The sequence below is a fragment of the Bufo bufo genome, chromosome 8 (genome assembly GCF_905171765.1).
Source record: "Bufo bufo chromosome 8, aBufBuf1.1, whole genome shotgun sequence".
NCBI lineage: Eukaryota > Metazoa > Chordata > Amphibia > Anura > Bufonidae > Bufo > Bufo bufo.
Window position 1 is genome coordinate 155,102,928 of NC_053396.1, and position 20,323 is coordinate 155,123,250.

The 20,323-nt window shown below is 44.9% G+C and overlaps 1 protein-coding gene across 1 annotated transcript in view; it reads right to left on the reverse strand.

The window, feature by feature from the left end:
• Positions 1 to 8,958: 8,958 nt before the first annotated feature.
• F9 (coagulation factor IX) overlaps positions 8,959 to 20,323 on the reverse strand; it is a 130,823-nt gene continuing 119,458 nt past the window's right edge. The window contains exons 7-8 of the mRNA XM_040405666.1: positions 18,570 to 18,687; positions 8,959 to 9,910 (exon numbers count right to left, since the gene is read on the reverse strand). Of these exons, the coding sequence (XP_040261600.1) occupies positions 9,360 to 9,910; positions 18,570 to 18,687 (669 nt within the window). The 3' untranslated portion in view covers positions 8,959 to 9,359. The remainder of the gene's footprint in view (positions 9,911 to 18,569; positions 18,688 to 20,323) is intronic.

Below are 20,323 nucleotides of genomic sequence, written 5' to 3' on the forward strand. Positions count from 1 at the left end.
AGTGCCATCCACAGATCCCCCTCCCCTAAACAGTGCCATCCACAGATCCCCCTCCCCTAAACAGTGCCATCCACAGATCCCCCTCCCCTAAATAGTGCCATCCACAGATCCCCCTCCCCTAAATAGTGCCATCCACAGATCCCCCTCCCCTAAACAGTGCCATCCACAGATCCCCCTCCCCTAAATAGTGCCATCCACAGATCCCCCTCCCCTAAACAGTGCCATCCACAGATCCCCCTCCCCTAAACAGTGCCATCCACAGATCCCCCTCCCCTAAACAGTGCCATCTACAGATCCCCCTCCCCTAAACAGTGCCATCCACAGATCCCCCTCCCCGACGCTCACAGGAGCACATTTATAAACTAATTAGTAACTTGAACTTTAATCACTGACAGTGCTGAATGCTGATCTCTTGCATTGGATACCTTAGCTCTGGTAACGGTACAGCAGGCAGTGCGGGCGGGCGGCGCTCACTCACTGATGTCACGCGCCTGCGCCGCCTAGTGGGAGAAGCAGGCGTGTGACGTCAGTGAGTGAGCACCGCCCCCCGCACTGCCTGCTGTTACCGTTACCGGAGCTAAGACAGAGCTAAGGTATCCAATGCAAGTAAAGGGATCACCATTCAGCACTGTCAATGATTAAAGTTCAAGAGTTACTAATTAGTTTATAAATGTCCTCCTGTGAGCAGCGTGGCCCTGTATATTCTAACCCCCAGGCAAGCATCCCCGTCACCATGGGTTAGAATATGATCGGATCTTCCTTACTCAGTGGCCTGGCTGGAGCCTCCCTAGCCTCTGTGTCGGGCCGGCCCTGCGTGTCCTGACTCCTCCCCAGCCAAGCCTGAGCCGCGGACCGCCCGCTCCCCGCCCACTACACTAGTGTAGTGGGCGGGCGGTCCGCGGCTCGGGCCTGGCTGCTGTTTGTAGTGTGTGTAAAAAAAAATAAAAAATCAACAGAAGGCGGCCCGGACGGGCCCCCAGTGGCGTAGGGCCCCATAGCCACTGCTATGGTTGCTATGGCGATCCCTACGCCACTGCCTCAGGACACGAGAAAACGCATTACACGGTTGTGTTGTCCTGCTGTGTAGATGGCGCCAAGCTATCACCAATGCTAATTTTTAAAAGGAAGACCATGCCAAAAGAGGTGATCCCACGAGGAGTGATTGTCCATGTTCACGACAAATGGTGGATGGACGAAAATGGCATGAAAGTATGGATCGAAAAGGTGTGGTCCAAGTGCACTGGAGGACTTCTGAAGAAACCTGCCCTACTAGTGCTTGACCAGTTTAGGGCACATATCAGCTAAGCCACAAAAACAAGATTTAAGGAAGTGAACACCCATCTAGCGGTAATTCCTGGGGGGCTTACCAGCCAGCTACAATCTCTAGACGTTGCTATTAATAAAGCATTTAAAGTGTTCATGAGGAGGAATGGAACAAGTGGATTGCAGCTGGGAACCATGACCTGACTCCAACTGGACGGATGAAGAGGCCCACCATTACCCAAGTCTGTGAGTGGGTGAAAACATCATGGCAGGCAGTCAACAATGAAATCATCGTCAGATCCTTTAAAAAGTGTGGCCTTAGCAATGCCTTGGATGGCACTGAGGACAATATGCTGTACGATGAAACTGAAGGCAGCGATACTAGTGATACTGAGCCACAGAGTGTGATTAACCTGGACAATAGTGATGAGGAGTTTTTGGGGTTCCCTGATGAATAGAGGAATACTGTATCTGGACATTTAAGTCAATAATGATGGTTATTAATGCTGCTGGTTACTACTGTTAATTTTCTACAGTGTTAAAATATTGGTCTGTTATTTTATTAAAAGTTTTGACACACCTTTTGTTCAAAATATTTTGTTTTCCTATTTTCACCCTCTAAAACTGAGGTGTGATTTCCTTCCAGATGTGAATTCAGTGGATTTACCCTTCCACAAATCCTGTGAGCATTGATGATTGGCCAGGTGTTAAGAGACATAAGGAAAACTTTGAATTACGGATTTGATCACTTCAAAATTAGTGAAGCGTTTGAAGGAGAAACCACCTGGAGACCTACCAACCATTACGAATACATCTGTAACTAAAGGGAAACACAAGGAGAGACTTCAGTCTCTGCATTGTGCTGCTTAATGGACTTGAGGTTTAAAGGACATTTAGGACAATACATTTATTTATCGTCATATGGCTACTGTAAAAGTGTACAAATTGTTCAAATGATTCCAATGTTATGTTTTCTATTCCTGTTACTGAGGAGGAGCTGATGACACCATATTGCTGGAATTTTATACTATACAATGTGAATTAGTGGGTGTTATTAGTGTTACTGATTTATAATAATGTCTATATAACATATGTATTTTCAGGTTTAGCTGCATATAGATTAGGAATATTTGTAGGTTTTGTAGAAGTATTGTAGTTGTGCAGGCCAGACTCTTTGGAACTGCACTTCCAACTTCAGTTTGGTAAACAATACTGATCGGTGTAAAAAAGTATGGGGAGATTTTGTAACCTCATTAACATGGTGGAGTGAAGATCCAGAAGAGAAAGGTCTCAAAGTCACAGAAAAGAGGAAATTTTATATATGTTATTCTAATGATGGGAATGGATAAAGGTCGGGAACAAACACACGATGTAAGTTGGTAAAATATGAGAAATATTTGAGTCAAGGGACTGCTGTACTGATGGATGTATATTGGCAATGTGGTAGTCTGGCGCATACCAGACTCCCTGGAGACTGGTCAGGTGTGTTATCAATGGTTAAAATAATGTACCCCTTGTTGATAATCCCTAAGCATGCATGGGTTCCAGGTGAGCGTGTGCGAATTAAGAGAAATCCATATTTTGCTCCAGAGGAAGTTTCAGATGATTTTTAAATTTTTCAAAAGCTGACATTTGTTTTGAAAGTTGGTTGGCTCCTGGAGTACAAGCAGCTGCAAATGCAAAATGGATCCAGACCAGAAAAACAGGTACGAGCTATTAAAGTTTATAAATATTACAGATGAGTTTAGAGGTCTGAAATTGACAGCGGTACAGAACCGATATGCTCTCGACATGATTCTCGCTTCTCAAGGAGGAGTTTGTGCAGTTATTGGAGACTCTTGCTTTACTTTCATCCCATCGAATGATGTTGAGCAAAATGGGACTCTTGTTAGGGCCATCGAGCACCTCCACTCCTTGAATAAGCAGATGATTGATGAAGCTGGAGTTACAGGTGACTGGTTCTCAGGGTGGTCTTTGAATCTTCCATCTTAGTTCCTGCCATTACTGAAGACTGTCATGCTTGCATGTGCTCCAGTATGGATATTGTGTCCGGAGTGTGAACTTTGTTCATTGGATGAGGAGAATATCATATATTGAATTGCAGAAAGCCAGAGACATTGTGTGTGTGTGTAGTATAAATGTCACTATCTGTGTGTGTGTTGGGAAAACCAACAACAGGGGGGAATGAAGGAGAAAATTAAAAATATATAGTTTAATGTCGCCTGATTATACTAGACAATACATTCCCAAATCTTATATGTGTGTACACAATCGTAAGGTGGGTGGTAGAACTCCCTTGGGTGAGGGGCTATAGATTAGACAGGATGAAGCAAGCCTTGGTAATGAATAACAGATGTTGGCCAAGAAGAACATGAAGCAAGCACTCATTGTCCATGCATGGAGATGTCCAATGGGGTTGTAGAGAGAGTTTAACCTATCCAATGAGGATAAGACAAGTATGTAGTGTTTAGGATGGTTATGTGTATAAGATGAGTGTGGGCCTCTCCCCGTTTGAGCATTTTCCTTGTGTGATTGAAGCTGTTAATGCTCTCGGCTAGCAGCAATAAACCTTAATCTTCCGGAAGAATGCGTTGAATGAAGTGAGATGATAAGGTACCATTCATTTTTATGAAACACTAACTCCCAGCTTACACTCACCATTGTTCAAGCTATGCTGGGAGCTTAGGATAGGTCATCAGCTGTTTAAAGAGGAGGTGGCGCTCGTATAGTGATAATTCCTTCAAGATTGCACTGCTCATTGTCTAGGAAGTCTTGATGACTCAGTGTATGCTTGTTCCATTCACTTCAAGGTAACAAGCACTTTATAATTACACTGCGCTGTTGCCACAAGTGAGACGACCCACAGTGTAATCTTGAAGAGGGAGTAGCGGTCGCATGAGTGCCATCCCCTCCTCAAACAGCTGATCAGCGGGACTGCCAGGAGTCAGACCCCCATGGATCAGATATCGATGACCTTTCCTGAGGATAGGTCATCAATAGATACTGGCTGCACAACCCCTTTAACTAATGGGGTATTTGAATTGAAGCTAAGCTTGAGTCATGGAGTACTTTATGCCACATTTAGAAAATGTCACATATTGTTTGATAAACTTGTCTCATCCTTAAACCTAAGACTTTTTTCTAGAAAAGCTACTCCAGTTTTCCTACTCCATCTTCCGACTGGAGTGAAATTGTGCCTTTTTGTAACCTTTTAAAAAATAAATCTGGAATAAAACTCATTGACATTTCTAACCATGCCCACTTCCCATCCATGTTTGAAAACTGGAGTGAGTGGTGTAAAAAAGCAAAAAGTTGCAAAAATTCTGTGCAAGTGAGTGCAAAAAGTCCATTTTGCGGCTTTTAATGCCAGAATTCTGGAGTAAAGGTTTAATAAATAGGGCCAAATAGTATGACTACAGGGTCATGATATTGTTTGTACCCTCCTCAATCTGTTTCTGTGTCCACGTGAAGGACTGAATCACAGTTGTGTATATCCTAGTATAGCTTATATTTTGCATATATGTGTTTTATTCAATCTACAGCACAGAAAATAAATTGACTCAATTGGAGCAGCAGAATTTACTGCAATAGCTCCTGATTCAATTTGAAGAAGGTATTTTGTAATTTGGAGTCTTCTTAATGTAGCACAAGAAAAGATGACAGTCACTAATACATGGAGCTTGTATGAATAAATACTTAACAGCTTTCTGAGGCATAACTTGCAATCGATGAAATATTCTGAAATGTAAATTGTAATGTCTAAAGTGCCGTGCAAGAAATCTATCTAAATAGGTTGCTATAGAATGTTATATGACAGAACTAATATACCCCCTATTCATTTGATGGGCCACATACACACAATTTTCCTGATAAATGTATATTAACGGCTCTGAAAATCAGGCTTAATAGAAAATGACCTAGCTTGATCGATGACATATAAAAGTGAATTTTCTATGATGCTTTTGGAGCTCTGAAAGAGGATGGAAAGACGTATTTTCTAAACTATAGCATTATCCAGATCATATACTCCCCCTCCCCTTCACCAATCCTCCATTCTTAAGAATATAGAAAGATGAAAGACATTTCCTTTTATTTAGATTTATGCAGACTATTACAGATTTAGGACCTTCCGAAAGGTTTTCATGGACATTGCATTCAGTGGATATGACAGTAGACATGGTGTACCAGCTTAGGGGACCTCTTAAGGTCCTTATGCTAAGCACTAGAAATAACAGAGAAATTGTGCTTAGGAAGTGGTGAATGTCATTTAGAGAAACTCCATCTGCAATCCATGTAAATGTCCTAGGAATATCATTAGTGAGATTGTGGGCAGTATCCATACTTTCACCAATTCATCTGTCATGTCCAGCCGCTGTTCAATGGATCCACACGGAGTTGAACAGACACCACTGTCTTATTATTGGGTTTTTTTCAGGGTACTGTCAAAATGGCCATTGCTGCATGTTGTTCTACCCTTGCCATAAAATGCGTGGGACTGCTTGCCATAAAATGTGTGGGCATGGTTCAAATGGCAGTATGAAGAGAGAATTAGTAGATTAATATATTTAAGACGAACTTTAAGGTAACAATATTTAATAATGGTAAGGTCACATGCATCTTGCCATAGTGCATATCCATGATACAGCACCCACAGAAGTCTATGGGCTCATACTATACCTCAACATACCTCCAATTTCATGTGGAGACCAGTTGCATACACAGATCTCATAGCAATACTTGGTATGTACCCCACCCCATAGTGACATTTCTGACAAATTTAGTTTTTTTTTGTATTAGGTGGAGGAACCTTTCAATAAATAAAGTCTCAATCCGCTTCATTGACTTTACCCAACTTTGGAAAAAGTGATACTGGTGCTTCATAAATATGGGGCTCATTCAGAACATCACATTTCTCAAGGGATTTTCACCAGACAACTGATATAAATACATTGATAAAGGGCTGTGCATAGGAATTTCTGGTTACCCTTGCACTGAATGGAAGCTGTAAAACCTCTATGCACTAAGCTCCCACTAGTGGTGGCAGCAGGCAAATACCCTGAATAGATTGTGGGGACAGGAGAAGTAGTTCAGCATTGGGTCTACTCCCTCTGGGCCCCATAGCAGATTAGTGGTTTATGGTAGGTGGACCACCGGTGGAGGCATACAGAAGTTATTTTGGTATGAAATTTATGAGTGAAAATTGTGGCATGTTCTGTTTTTTTCTCTTAGAACATTAATTTTTAGAGGAGAATATAGTGCTATACAGTGGCGCAATACGGTTACATACGGTACAGTTTTGTTATGTCTATGTGCCTTCAAGGGAACCCGTCGCATTGAACAGACAGTTTGATCTACAGGCAGCATGTTATAGACAGGAGAAGCTGAGCAGATTGATATATAGCTTAGTGGGAAAAGATTCTGTATAACTCATAATTCATTTTCAACCCTACTCATTCTAGAATTAGGAGTCCTATGGTTGGTCCTACGCCGCTATTACTGAATGTACACTTATATGTTTACTCCGTGTTGTAAAATTAAAGGGTCACTGAATTTTTAAAACACTTTTCATAGAGATATATTAAAAGTTTTGATCGGCGGGGGGGGGGGGGGGGGGGGGGGGTGTCTGAATGCTGAGACCCCAGTGATTGATAGACCGAAGAGGATGGAATCGGGCCTGTCTCCTGCAACGAGGTGAAAGAATGCTGTATATGAGCGCTTCTCTCCCCTCGTTCTAGAGATTGGTGGGAGTTTCAGCACTCATACCCCACTGATCAACATTTTTGAAATGCCTCTATGACATTTCCAAAGTTTTTAGAAAACGTAGTGACCCTTTAAACTGAAATGTCGTCTGTCGAAACGTCAATTGAAGTTTATGGCTTTGATTTTTACATTTATTTTAGGCCTCATGCACACGACCGTATTTTTTTGCGGTCCGCAAAACGGGGTTCCGTTTTTCCGTGATCCGTGACCGTTTTTTCATCCGTGGGTCTTCCTTGATTTTTGGAGGATCCACGGACATGAAAAAAAAGTCGTTTTGGTGTCCGCCTGGCCGTGCGGAGCCAAACGGATCCGTCCTTAATTACAATGCAAGTCAATGGGGACGGATCCGTTTGACGTTGACACAATATGGTGCCATTTCAAACGGATCCGTCCCCCATTGACTTTCAATGTAAAGTCAGGAGTTAATATACCATAGGATCAGAGTTTTCTCCAATCCGATGGTATATTTTAACTTGAAGCGTCCCCATGGGAACGCCTCTATGTTAGAATATACCGTCGGAATTAAATTACATCGTGAAACTCAAATCCGACAGTATATTCTAACACAGAGGCGTTCCCATGGTGATGGGGACCCTTCAGGTTAGAATATACTAAAAGAACTGTGTACATGACTGCCCCCTGCTGCCTGGCAGGTGCTGCCAGGCAGCAGGGGGCAGCCCCCCCCCTGTAGTTAACACATTGGTGGCCAGTGCGGCCGGCCCCCCCCCTCCCCTGTAGTTAACTCATTGGTGGCCAGTGGGCCCCCCTCCCTCCCCTGTAGTTAACTCGTTGGTGGCCAGTGGGCCCCCCCTCCCTCCCCTGTAGTTAACTCGTTGGTGGCCAGTGGGCCCCCCTCCCTCCCCTGTAGTTAACTCGTTGGTGGCCAGTGGGCCCCCCCTCCCTCCCCTGTAGTTAACTCGTTGGTGGCCAGTGGGCCCTCTCCCCTCCCTCCCCCTCCTAATTAAAATCTCCCCCCCTATCATTGGTGGCAGCGGAGAGTACCGATCGGAGTCCCAGTTTAATTTGTAGAACCATTATACTTACCTGTGAGCTGCGATGTCCGCGTCCGGCCGGGAGCTCCTCCTACTGGTAAGTGACATGACCTGCCACTTACCAGTAGGAGGAGCTCCCGGCCGGACGCAGAGATCGCAGCTCGCAGGTAAGTATAATGGTTCTACAAATTGCTAAGTAACCATGGCAACCGGGACAGCAGTAGCGTCCTGGTTGCCATGGTTACCGGTCGGAGCCCCAGCGATTAAACTGGGACTCCGATCGGTACTCTCTGCTGCCACCAATGATAGGGGGGGAGATTTTAATTAGGAGGGGGAGGGAGGGGAGAGGGCCCACTGGCCACCAACGAGTTAACTACAGGGGAGGGAGGGGGTCCGGCCGCACTGGCCACCAATGTGTTAACTACAGGGGGGGGCCCACTGGCCACCAATGTGTTAACTACAGGGGGGGGCTGCCCCCTGCTGCCTGGCAGCACCTGCCAGGCAGCAGGGGGCAGTCATGTACACAGTTCTTTTAGTATTTTCTAACCTGAAGCCTCTGTGTTAGAATATACTGTCGGTTCTGAGTTTTCACGAAGTGAAAACTCAGCTCTGAAAAAGCTTTTATGCAGACGGATCTTCGGATCCGTCTGTATAAAAAGTAACCTACGGCCACGGATCACGGACACGGATGCCAATCTTGTGTGCATCCGTGTTCTTTCACGGACTCATTGACTTGAATGGGTCCGTGAACCGTTGTCCGTCGAAAAAATAGGACAGGTCATATTTTTTTGACGGACAGGATACACGGATCACGGTCTCGGCTGCAAAACGGTGCATTTTCCGATTTTTCCACGGACCCATTGAAAGTCAATGGGTCCGCGAAAAAAAAACGGCAAACGGCACAATGGCCACGGATGCACACAACGGTCGTGTGCATGAGGCCTTACTTTTACCTTTGGAATGAAAATTAGTACTGGAGATGAATCTGGTAGAATGAACTCTGAACTGTTAATACTGTTACTTTTACTCTACCTTTTACCCTTCATACTTTTACTCTTTCCGATATAAGGTCCAACTCAGAACAACATTAGATTGTACCATAAAATTTCTTTCATCAAACAGAGCTAGCAGTTTTCATCTCACATACTTTACTGCAGCAATGTCTTAAAGAGAGATTATCTATAACTAAATGTTTAGCTTATAATCCAAGCAACTCTTTAATGATTTAAATCCTGGCTAAAATTAAAATGGCAAGATGAATCATATTAGGTTATAAGCATCACATTTCCTTGGGTGCTAAAGCAATAAAGAGAAGACATCTTCATATATAAATCCAAGCCTGGATTAAATGTCCTTTGTAGTACTCAGTATCCAGTCAATGAATCTGAACATTCGGGTGTAAACTCCATATTTGCCTTTCTCTGCACATTTGTCACCCCAGCTGGTAATTCCGGTCAGAAACCAAACACTCCTAAATTCGGAAGAATGTGGCCCTCCGCTATCCCCCTGACATGTGTCTTTTTCTTCTTCAGAGTATCCAGCACAGAACATGTTGGTGGACACGAAGAACTTGCTTGACTTCTTGCAGGTGGCTCGGTCAATGAAGGGCACAGCTAGCTTCTGAAGTTTTATAGTTGGTCTTCCTAAGAATCTGACATGCCCCCAGCCAGTCACCCAGCTGTGCGATGCAGTTTGCAGCAGTTTGTCAGTGAAATCTCTGTTTCCGATGCAGATGGGCCTTGCATAGTCATTCAGTTTGATTGGGTCTGCTAGCTTTACAAGCGCTATGTCATTATTGTATTTACTCTTGTTTGCATTGTAGGTTGAATGTGTGATAACTTGTGCTATTGGCAGATATTGCTCCGTCCCCTCCTGAACATCTGTGTTATAGTCTCCTGTTGAAAGCAGTAAAAAAGAGCTTTATTGACTCCCAGTCTTGTCTTTACAAAACTTCATATACCATTGGAAAAGTAGGAAAATAACATTGAGTGGATCAAATACAATGAATCATTAGTGATGAGCGGCAGGGGCAATATTCGAATTCGCGAATATTTGGTAGAATATTCATCATATATTTGCGAATTCTTGATCGCGAAAAATCAGCAATGTAAAATTCACGTAATGTGCGCAAAATACAGGCGTGGGTCATAATAGCTACATTTTTCAAGCTGCTAGAAGTTTCCTGAGACTGGAGAAAATGGTTGGCACGGCAGAACATTACAATAGCTTTAAATGCAGATAGAGTGCTCCAATATATCGGCACTAATGATGCAAATATTTTGGCGCAATACGTGCAACTTCACATTTTAACAGGTCTGACTACTTATTAGTGATTGGTGCACTAAATATTGTCGTGAACTTGTGACATCACAGCACTATGTCTGTATGTATGTATGTATATATGGACAGCAGAACCTACCGTATCAGCTACACTATATCACTAACCTACACTGACTATCTCCCACTAACTATCTGTATTATATATATAAGCTAACTAACTAACTAACTATCTAATGTAATGACACAGGAAAGCAGAGAGCCCAGCAATAACTGCTGTCTCTCTCAGATCTGCAAAATACTGCATACAAGGGCTGCTGGGGAGGTTCTTATATAGTAAGGGGGAGGCAACTTTCCTATTGGTTGCTAGGGATGTTACTAAGCTCAGACAAAGACATTGCAGCCTTCTCATTGGCCCACAAGCAAGAAGGGAGGTTACTGATGAAGAAAAAATCTAGAATATTCGAAATTACGAATATTTGAAATATTCGCGAAATCTCAAAGTGCCGATATTCGCGATGAATATTTGCTATTCGAATATTCACGCCCAACACTATGAATCATCTGCAGGATAACAAGATTTAAAGGGAAACTGTCAACTCCAGCACCCCCCCCCCCCCCAACTCGAGTAAGTGGTGTATACTAGTTGATGTCGAGTCCGGTTATGTAATTTTTATCTTCATACTCACTTACATTGTGATGCTGTGCTCCGACAATCCAGCAGTAAAATGCATTAAGAAGACTCCTGAGCTCGTGCACATAATGGAAAGGACTCAAAGAGGAGTCCTCTCAATGCATTTTACTGCTGGTTTCTTGGAGCACAGTGTCAGAAAGCAAGTGAGTAAGAAGATAAAAATGACATAACCGGACTCTACGCTACACACTATACACAACCTACTATAATTTGGGGTTGTTTTGGAGATGAGATTCCCTTTAATGGTGCATCTTTTAATAGGATCTTATAATGGTATATCCAAGGTATTACTTTCAATTGCCACATCTCACTTTGCACTTAACTTACACAGGCAATTGTTACTATACCTATAACTGGGTTATTGAACTTATAGAAGCAGGGGCATAGCTATAGAAGGTGCAGCTAGTAGTTGCACATGTGCCTTAGTGCCTAAGAAGACCAAAGGCACCCCCTGTCATATGTGTGGGTGGCCTCGTAACAAATTTTCTATTGGATTTCTGCAGGATCAGGTTTCATGTTTGCATGGAACTACTTGATTAGTGAATGCCTGACCTATGTCTATTCATCCTAAGGCTCCATTCACACGTCTGCAACGTGTTTTGCGGATCCACGGAGCCGCGTATCCGCAAAACACGGAAAGCGGCAATGTGCGTTCCGCACTAATAGAATATGCCTGTTCTTGTCCGCAATTGCGGACAAGAATAGGACATGTTCTATTTTTTCGCGGAACGGAAGTGCGGACCCGGAAGTGCGGATCCGCAATTCCGTGTCCGGGCAGCACATCGTGCTGCCCCATAGGAATGAATGGGTCCGCATTAATTGCGGACGTGTGAATGGAGCCTTAATGTTGCTGTTTTATAGAGGATGTTGGTTATTTCATGCCTATGCAAAAAGAAGCATAATAACAAATTATGTTCTGTTTTAGACTGAATTATGACAGACAGGAATAAGAAAAGAAAATAATGAATAATAATAGGAAAATACTCTTCATGATTGATATGATTGATTTGAATATTCAGACTTTTCCACCCTTTAAAGGGAACCTGTCACCTGGAAAACACATATTAAACCAACCACAGTACCTTACCTTTTAATGTCTGTTGGCACCTTCTCCAAGTCAGGCTTGAAGTCAAGGGGGCAGCGGCCTCCTTGCTTCAAGGCACGATAAGCCCACCCCTTACCCCTCCTCTCTACATTGTGATGGACATCTTGCCGTGATGCCGGGACCGCGCTCTTCTCGCGCATGCTCAGTGCGCTGCCTGTTACTGCGCGATCCCGGCTCCCTCACTCACCGCCTTCATTTTGCAGACTGCGCATGAGCCATTCAGTTCTATCGCGCTTGTGTCAGGCTGTCGCTTCCCGTCTTTAGCATGAGCGTGATCACTGGCTTCAGGGGCTAGAGAACGCAAGCCAGTGATCACGCTCATGCTAAAGACGAGAAGCGACGTCCGGACGTGAGCACAATGGAACTGAACGGCGCATGCGCAGTCTGCAAAATGAAGGCGGTGAGTGAGGGAGCCGGTGTTCTGTGATATTTCCCTACCCGTGAAATTTCCCTACCCTCGTCACTTCCTGTTGTGATGCGGCCGCATCGGACATGACGTTCCCAGCTTTGGAAGGAGGTATGCCGCGCTGCGCAGGCGCACAACCACGGGGTAGGAAAATGTCACACTAGAGTTGGGGAGAAGGGGCCACCTAATGCGCTTGCACCTTACCTCTCAGCTGGCCCCAGATGATCAGACACCGCGCGTGCGCAGTGAGTGGTAGGGAGATTTAACAGAACAAACGGCCATCAGATCTCCCTACCCCCACACTGCGCATGCGCCGTGATCGGATGGATGTTCGGTATAAGAGATCTCCCTGTCCGCTGGTGTGCACGCGCAGTGTTTCTCGACGGGAGTAGTTACTGGCCCATAATTTTTCCCTACCCTCTAACCGCTGGTGAGGCTCCCGGCGCATGTGCAGTGTCGTCCAGTGTCCAGCTTAGAGGTAAGGCGCAAGCGCTTTAGGTGGCCCTTTCTCCCCAATTCTGGTGTGAAATTTCCCTACCCCGTCGTTGTGCACCTGCGCGGCGCGGCACACCTCCTTCCAAAGCTGGGAACATCCTGTCCAATGCGGCCGTGTCACAACAGGAAGTGACGAGGGTAGGGAAATTTCACGGTTAGGGAAATATCACGGAACACCAGTGTTCTGTCAGAAAACTTTAACTCGTCAGATTACCTTACCCCACGTGACTTCCGGGGGTGTATGCCTCCGCGCAAGCGCAGTACCTTGGCACGGCGCCTCCGTGCAAGCGCAGTACCAGGGCATGGGTAAGTTAAAATTACAGTTAGCGTTGACTCGTGGACGTGTGCACGGACACCGCTCATGCGCTCTCAGGGGTAAGGAGATCTGACGGTCTTTTGTCTTGTTAAATCTCCTTACCTTCACACTGCGCACACGCGGATTCAGCCAGCAATGAATCTGAAGCGTCATGTGGAGTGAGGGTAAGGAGATTTTACAATCCGCACGTGCGCAGGGTAAGGAGATTTAACAAGACAAAAGACCGTCAGATCTCCTTATCCCTGAGAGCACACGCGCGGTGTCCATGAGTCAACGCTCACTGTAATTTTAACTTACCCATGCCCTGGTACTGCGCTTGCATGGAGGCGCCGTTCCGTGGTACTGCGCTTGCGCGGAGGCACACACCCCCGGAAGTCACGTGGGCAAGCGAATCTGACAAGATAAGGTTTTCTGACAGAACACCGGAGACGGGATTGCGCTGTGACAGGCAGCGCACGGCGCAGGCACGAGAAGAGCGCGGTCCTGGCATCATAGCAAGATGTCCATCACAAAGTAGAGAGTAGGGGTAAGGGGCAGGCTTATCGTGCCTTGAAGCAAGGAGGCTGCTGCCCCTTGACTTCAAGCCTGACTTGGAGAAGGCACCAACAGACATTAAAACTGCGATTTTAAGGCTACTTTCACACTAGCGGCACAGACCTCCGGCAGGCTGTTACGTCGGGTGAACAGCCTGCCGAATCCGTCCTGCCACTAGTGACTGCCGCTCTGTCCACATTAACTAGATAAATGTCGGACATGTCATAGTTTTATTCTAGCAGCCTCTCGCCGTGCGCTGCCGTGCCTCTGCCAGAACTCCGCCCAAATTATAGTCAATGGGGACGGAGCGGAAGTCCGGGGGGGCACGGTCACTAGCGGCAGGACGGATCCAGCAAGCTGTTCACCGACGGAACAGCCTGCCGGAGTTCCGTGCCGCTAGTGTGAAAGTAGCCTAACAAATATGAGGAGACAGAATGAGGAAAGAAAATCATGATTACCAACAGACTGGGGGATACTTTAAGGTACTGTGGTTGGTTTGATATGTGTTTTCCAGGTGACAGGTTCCCTTTAAGTTCTCCTCTTTACTGTCTCTCTTTTTGTATATTGTCTCTCAGAAGGTTTACATTTGCCCAGTTTTGCAACCTTTTAATCAAAATAGCAAAATAACACAAACAAAAAGACAACGTTTCAGTTTTGGCCTGAAATGAGGATAATTGCAATAAATTGTATTACATTTAGCTGGTCTTATTACACAGAGAACAGATGCTGTGTAACAATCTCTAACAATGCCCATCATACCATAGATTGTATCTCCTAGCTTTTCATAGATTTTCCTTGGAATACAAATACTGTATATTTTGGTTGCATGGAATGCTGGTTGGAAACCTATATAATGGCTGCTATTGAAAGTTGTCACCTTCATAAGGAGCTATGATAATGATAAAAATTGACCAATTCAATATTATATTAAAAGGGGTTTTTCTGCACCACAAAAAATGGTGGTCAGAATTAGTGTTGATCGAGCACCGTAGTGCTTGGGTGCTCTGGCACCCGAGTATAATAGAAGTTAATGGGATAACCTGAGCATTTAACCAGGCACCCCCTGCTCTGAAGAGGGGAGGGTGCCTGGTTCATAGGAAAATGTCAGAAATTGATGGAAACACCACCAAAATGGTTCGGGAACAGCATGGGGAGGATGTCTGGATGCATCTTAGACTCCCAGGTCGCTACTGGGAACGATGTTGTCCGAGAAGTACGCCACTTTTACAGACTGACAATAATACGCACACAACCGAAGATAAAATCGATTTTAGAGGAAAAATTGTTAGGAAACATTCTTTCCTATATATTTACTTGTATATAAAGTGCAAGTTCAGCCAAATATTTAGTTGATTTTCGGAACTGGGGCTATAATTTAGAGGGACGGCCTGTGGCATCTGTATTGCGCCGCTAGAGGTGAAATTAGTGGACCGGCGCCAGACGAACCACAGTGAAAGCATTTGCCAAGAATGTTTTCATTAATCAACAACGAAAGTCGGAGGTTCGAAGACGATCCGACAGGTGATCCAGCGGCGTATTTCCCATAACCCCGCCGAGCAGCTTCAGGGAAACCAAAGTCTTTGGGTTCCGGGGGGGAGTATGGTTGCGAAGCTGAAACTTAAACTAATTGACGGAAGGGCACCACCAGGAGTGAAGCCTGCGGCTAAATTTGACTCAACACGGCAAACCTCACCTGGCCTGGACACGGAAAGGATTGACAGATTGATAGCTCTTTCTTGATTCTGTGGGTAGTGGTGTATGGCCGTTCTGAGTTGGTGGAGCTATTTGTCTGGTTAATTTCGATAACCAACGAGACTCCTCCATGCTAATTAGTTACGTGACCCTTGGCTGTGAGGATTGTGTTGACCAGACTCTTATGGGAGAGTGCCTGCTGCTTAGCTGACCATCGAAAACATTTTGGTTGAAGGCCTGCAGGTGATATGACCATCGCAAACATTATGGGCGAGGCCCTGCTGCCTGATTGCACGTCCCCGTGACGTCGATGATCCATTTGAATGTCTGCCCTATCAACTTTCGATGTTCTGGTATGCGCCTACCATGGTGACCACGGGTAACGGGGAAAAAGTGTTCGATTCCGGAGAGGGAGCCTGAGAAACAGCTACCACATCCAAGGAAAGCGGGGGGCGAGCAAATTACCCATTCCCGACTTGGGGAGGTAGTGACGATAAGTAACAATACAGGACTCTTAAGAGGCCCTGTTATTGGATTGAGTAATAAAAAAATACAGGGAATGTCACTGGTATTTAGGATGAGGAAGCGTTATACAGGAGAGGTATCACAGGTAATGTCACTGTTCGCAGAGTCTACGCCAAAAGTACACTGTTTGTCACAGATATGCGAGGGCCTGCAGGTGAGCTAACCAGTGAAAACATTATGGGCGAGGGCCTGATCGCACGTCCCCGTGACGTCGACGATCCATTTTGATGTCAGCCCTATATAATGTGGAGCAATTTTTCCACAAGGACCTTCTGGTATAGCACCGTTTTGCTTGTCAGCCATGTGTGCCAGAGTATCAATAGGCAAGTCTTCGCTGTCATCATCAGGAGGTGAGCTGACCCTGTAAAGGATTGTAGATGAGGGCCTGCTGGTGAGCTGACCCTCTAAAAAAATTATATGAGAGGGCCTTCAGGTGAGCTGACCCATTAAAAGATTGTAGGTGAAGGCCTGCTGGTTAGCTGACCCTGTAAAAAATTATATGCGAGGGCCTGCTGTTGAGCTGATCCTCTAAAACATTATGGTTGAGGGCCTGCTGCTGAGCTGACCATTAAAAAAATGATGAGAGAGTGGCTGCTGCTTAGCTGACCATTTTAAAAATTTACAGTGTTCAAAGCAGGCCGGTTCGCCCCTATACTTTAGCTAGGAATAGGACTCCGGTTCTATTTTGTGGGTTTTCGGAACTGGGGCCATGATTAAGAGGGACGGCTGTGGGCATCCCTAGTGCGCCACTAGAGGTGAAGTAAAATTCTTGGACTGGCACAAGACGAACCAAAGCCAAAGCATTATCCAAGAATATTTTCATTATTTAAAAAAAAAAGAAAGTCTGAGGTTCGAAGACGATCAGATACTGTCGTAGTTCTGACCATAAACGATGACGACCGGCGATCTGGTGGCGTTGTTCCCATGACCCGCTGAGCTGCTTCCGGGAAACCAAAGTCTTTTTGTTCCGGGGGTAAAATGGTTGCAAATCTGCCAAAGTACAGCATATGTCACAGAAAATGTTTTGAAGCGCACATGTTACACAGCAGATGTGGGCCTGGTAAGGTCACTGTCAGAAGAGGACACCATCTATTGAAAAATGTAATTTTGTCACAGAATTTTTTTTAGAAGTGCACACTTTACACAGCAAATGTGGGCCTGGTAAGGTCACTGTCAGAAGAGGACACCGTCTATGGAAAAAGTGCACTGGATGTCACTGATATTTTAGGGATGTGCACACTTTAAACAGGAGATGTGGCGCGGATAATTTAACTGTCTGCAGCGGACACCGTCTACGGAAAAAGTGCACTGGATGTCACTGATATTTTAGGGATGTGCGAATAATTTAACTGTCCACAGCAGCCTATTACACAGTATTTAGCGCAGGATGCGCTAAAAATATATATTGCTGCTGTCACACACAATAGTCCTTAAAATGACTTTTAGGTCTCTGAAAAGGTATTGGTATAAAAATCTTCCTATTACACTCCCTACACTTTCTGTCCCTTCCTACGCACAGCTCTCCCTAACACTGAGCAATTTAGCGCAGGTTGCGCTACAAACATATATTGCTGGTGTCTAACACAATTGTCCTTACAAGGACTTTTGGGTCTCTAAAACGTTTTTGTACCAAAAAAATTCTATTACACTCCCTACACTCTCTGTCCCTTCCTATGCTCAGCTCTCCCTGACTTCGAATGAGCCAAACACGTGTCATCGGGTGCTATATACGCGTGCCGGCCAGCCAATCACTGTAATGCTAGCAGCCAACATGGCTACTGGCATTACAGTGAGGGCAGTACTTAACTGTACGTTTATTGGCTGCTTAGCAGCCGTGAAACGTGCGGGAAGGAGACTCGAGCATTGCGCTCAAGCACATCCGGTACCCGGCCGAGTACCGCCATGTGCCGAGCATAGCGATGCTCGAGCCGAACTGGTATTCGGCCGAGCATGCTCGCTCAACACTAGTCAGAATATCTTAAATACATAAAAGAAGCAATACTCACCTCCTCTGACACCACTGCCTAGTACATTGCTGCCTTCTACTCTAGAAATACCCTGAAATGCTCTCTCAGCCAATCAGTTGCTGTGATAATGACCCACCTCAGCCAATGGATGGATGAGCATGGATTTAGAAGCCTTTCGTGTTTGTTGAGAAGGAAACCAGATGTAGAGAGCAAAGAACTGGGCAGCATCAGAACGGCATTGGTGGGTAATTGGTGGAGGTGAGTATCTCTTCTTTTATTATTTCATCCCAATCTGACCCCACTGTCACCCATTTTTCTTGCACTGGAGAAACAAACCAAAGACTTCTGAGTTGAGGAAACATTTTTGGGTTTGTTTATGAACTGATATACGCCACTTTTGTTGCATGTTTCAGTTGGAACATGTTGATCTTGAAACGGGGTAGTGGGCAAAAAATTTGTACCACCACTTATCATCTAATGAAAAAATATGCATAAAAACTTGCAAAGGTGACACAGCACTTATGTCCATAAATTGTGTCTTACCTGCAACGACTCTGTATTCACCAGGTATAAGAAAGCAGTGAGCTGCAGTTACTATCCATTTTTCATTCACAATGGCTCCACCACAGAAGCCTTCACCATGGTTATTGACAATGTGAACCTATAAAATTATCAAGACAATGAGTAAAGGGTAGTCTCTGCTTATAATATACTTAAAGGGGTTTTCCAGGCTCCTGATATTGATCACTTATCCTCAAGATAGGTGATCAATATCCAACCAGCGGGGGTATGAAACTCCACATCCCTACTGATCAGTTGTTCGCTGCATCCTATAGTGTTGAAACTAGCACTTTGAATGGAACAGGAAGCACAGCTCCATTCATTGAAGTGAATGGTAGCTGAGCTGCAGTAACCTAGCATGGCCACTACACTTTGAACGGAGCTGTGCTTCCTGTTCCATTCAAAGTACTAGTTCCAACACTAGAGGCTGCAGGGAAGAGCTGAACGGTGGAGGTTTCAAACCCCTGCTGATTGGATATTGGATGTATCCTGAGAAAAGGACATCAATATCAGGGGCCTGGAAAAACAGTTTAACACATTCAAATGTTCCCTACTTACTTTTTAAAGACTTATAATAATAAATTGCTATGGGAAATTCAGTTTTGCACTGCAGCTTTCCTAAGGGGGTTGTCCAACATCTTTGCTACAGCACAGCAAACAGAGACCAGGGGAGAAAACTTTTAGGCCTGGAATCACATGGGCAGTTTTAGATAGTCTGACTCTGGAGTGGATACAAAAGAGAAAAAAAGTAATAGTCTTTCTCTTATACTTTGCAGTTTTTTTTTTAAATCCACTTTTGGCTTTGGCTCACAAAACCACATTGAAACCTGCCACATAAACTGCACAGGTGATTCCAGCCTAAGTGTTCCATGAGCTTTTGCGGTCTGGGAAATATTGTCCGCATGACACCTGTATTTCCCAGACCGACAGCAGCTTGGTTGACTCAAACTCATTGTATCTTAGTGATCTTGTGAGATCCAATCTTACTGCAGGTCTATTTTCCTGTACTTGGCTAGAACTCACAGCACTGTAGATCACGATGATGCAGTGAGTTTAGATCTGCTGAGCCATTGTCGGTCTGTGAAATGCTACAGAATACAGACCATTGCCTGGACTGCATACACTTGTGTGAAATTGGCCTAGTACACAGCTTTTTTTTCTTGGTGAGTCTGTGAGATGAGGACAGCACTCATTATCTGGACATTGTATTTGTGTAAATGAAGTTAAATGATTTGGATTGACATTTTGCTTTTTGGCCACAAGAGGCCGTTGTTTTCTTAGCACAGCTAAAATTTCTTGATTCATGTGATGTTGAAAACTCTCAGGGGGTGGAGTTACAAGGCCTGGAGAGGAAGACAGCAGCCATCTTAGGGTGAGCTTGGAAGAGGCATCCAGGAGAATCCCTCGACATCCAGGCGTGAGAGCATCCTTCAGGGACCAGAGCTGCAGCCAAGTGGATCTGATTGTGTCCATGACCCTGATTTTGTGCAGAGGAAGGTATGGTGTGCTTGCTGGAGAAACCCTTGTTCCATCCACGGTCATCAGCTTACACAAAGCAGAGCCGGGTCGGTAAGACTAATCGTACACGCATCTCATACAGTTCTGGCGCCTAGGATCCCAGAGACTGAGACCAGGCATGTACTCACTTAGTTAGGTTTGCTGTTTGTGTCAGGCCACAAGTGCTGTTAACTGCACTTAAAAAGGACTTCACATTTTAAAGTGTCAGCTCACACCGC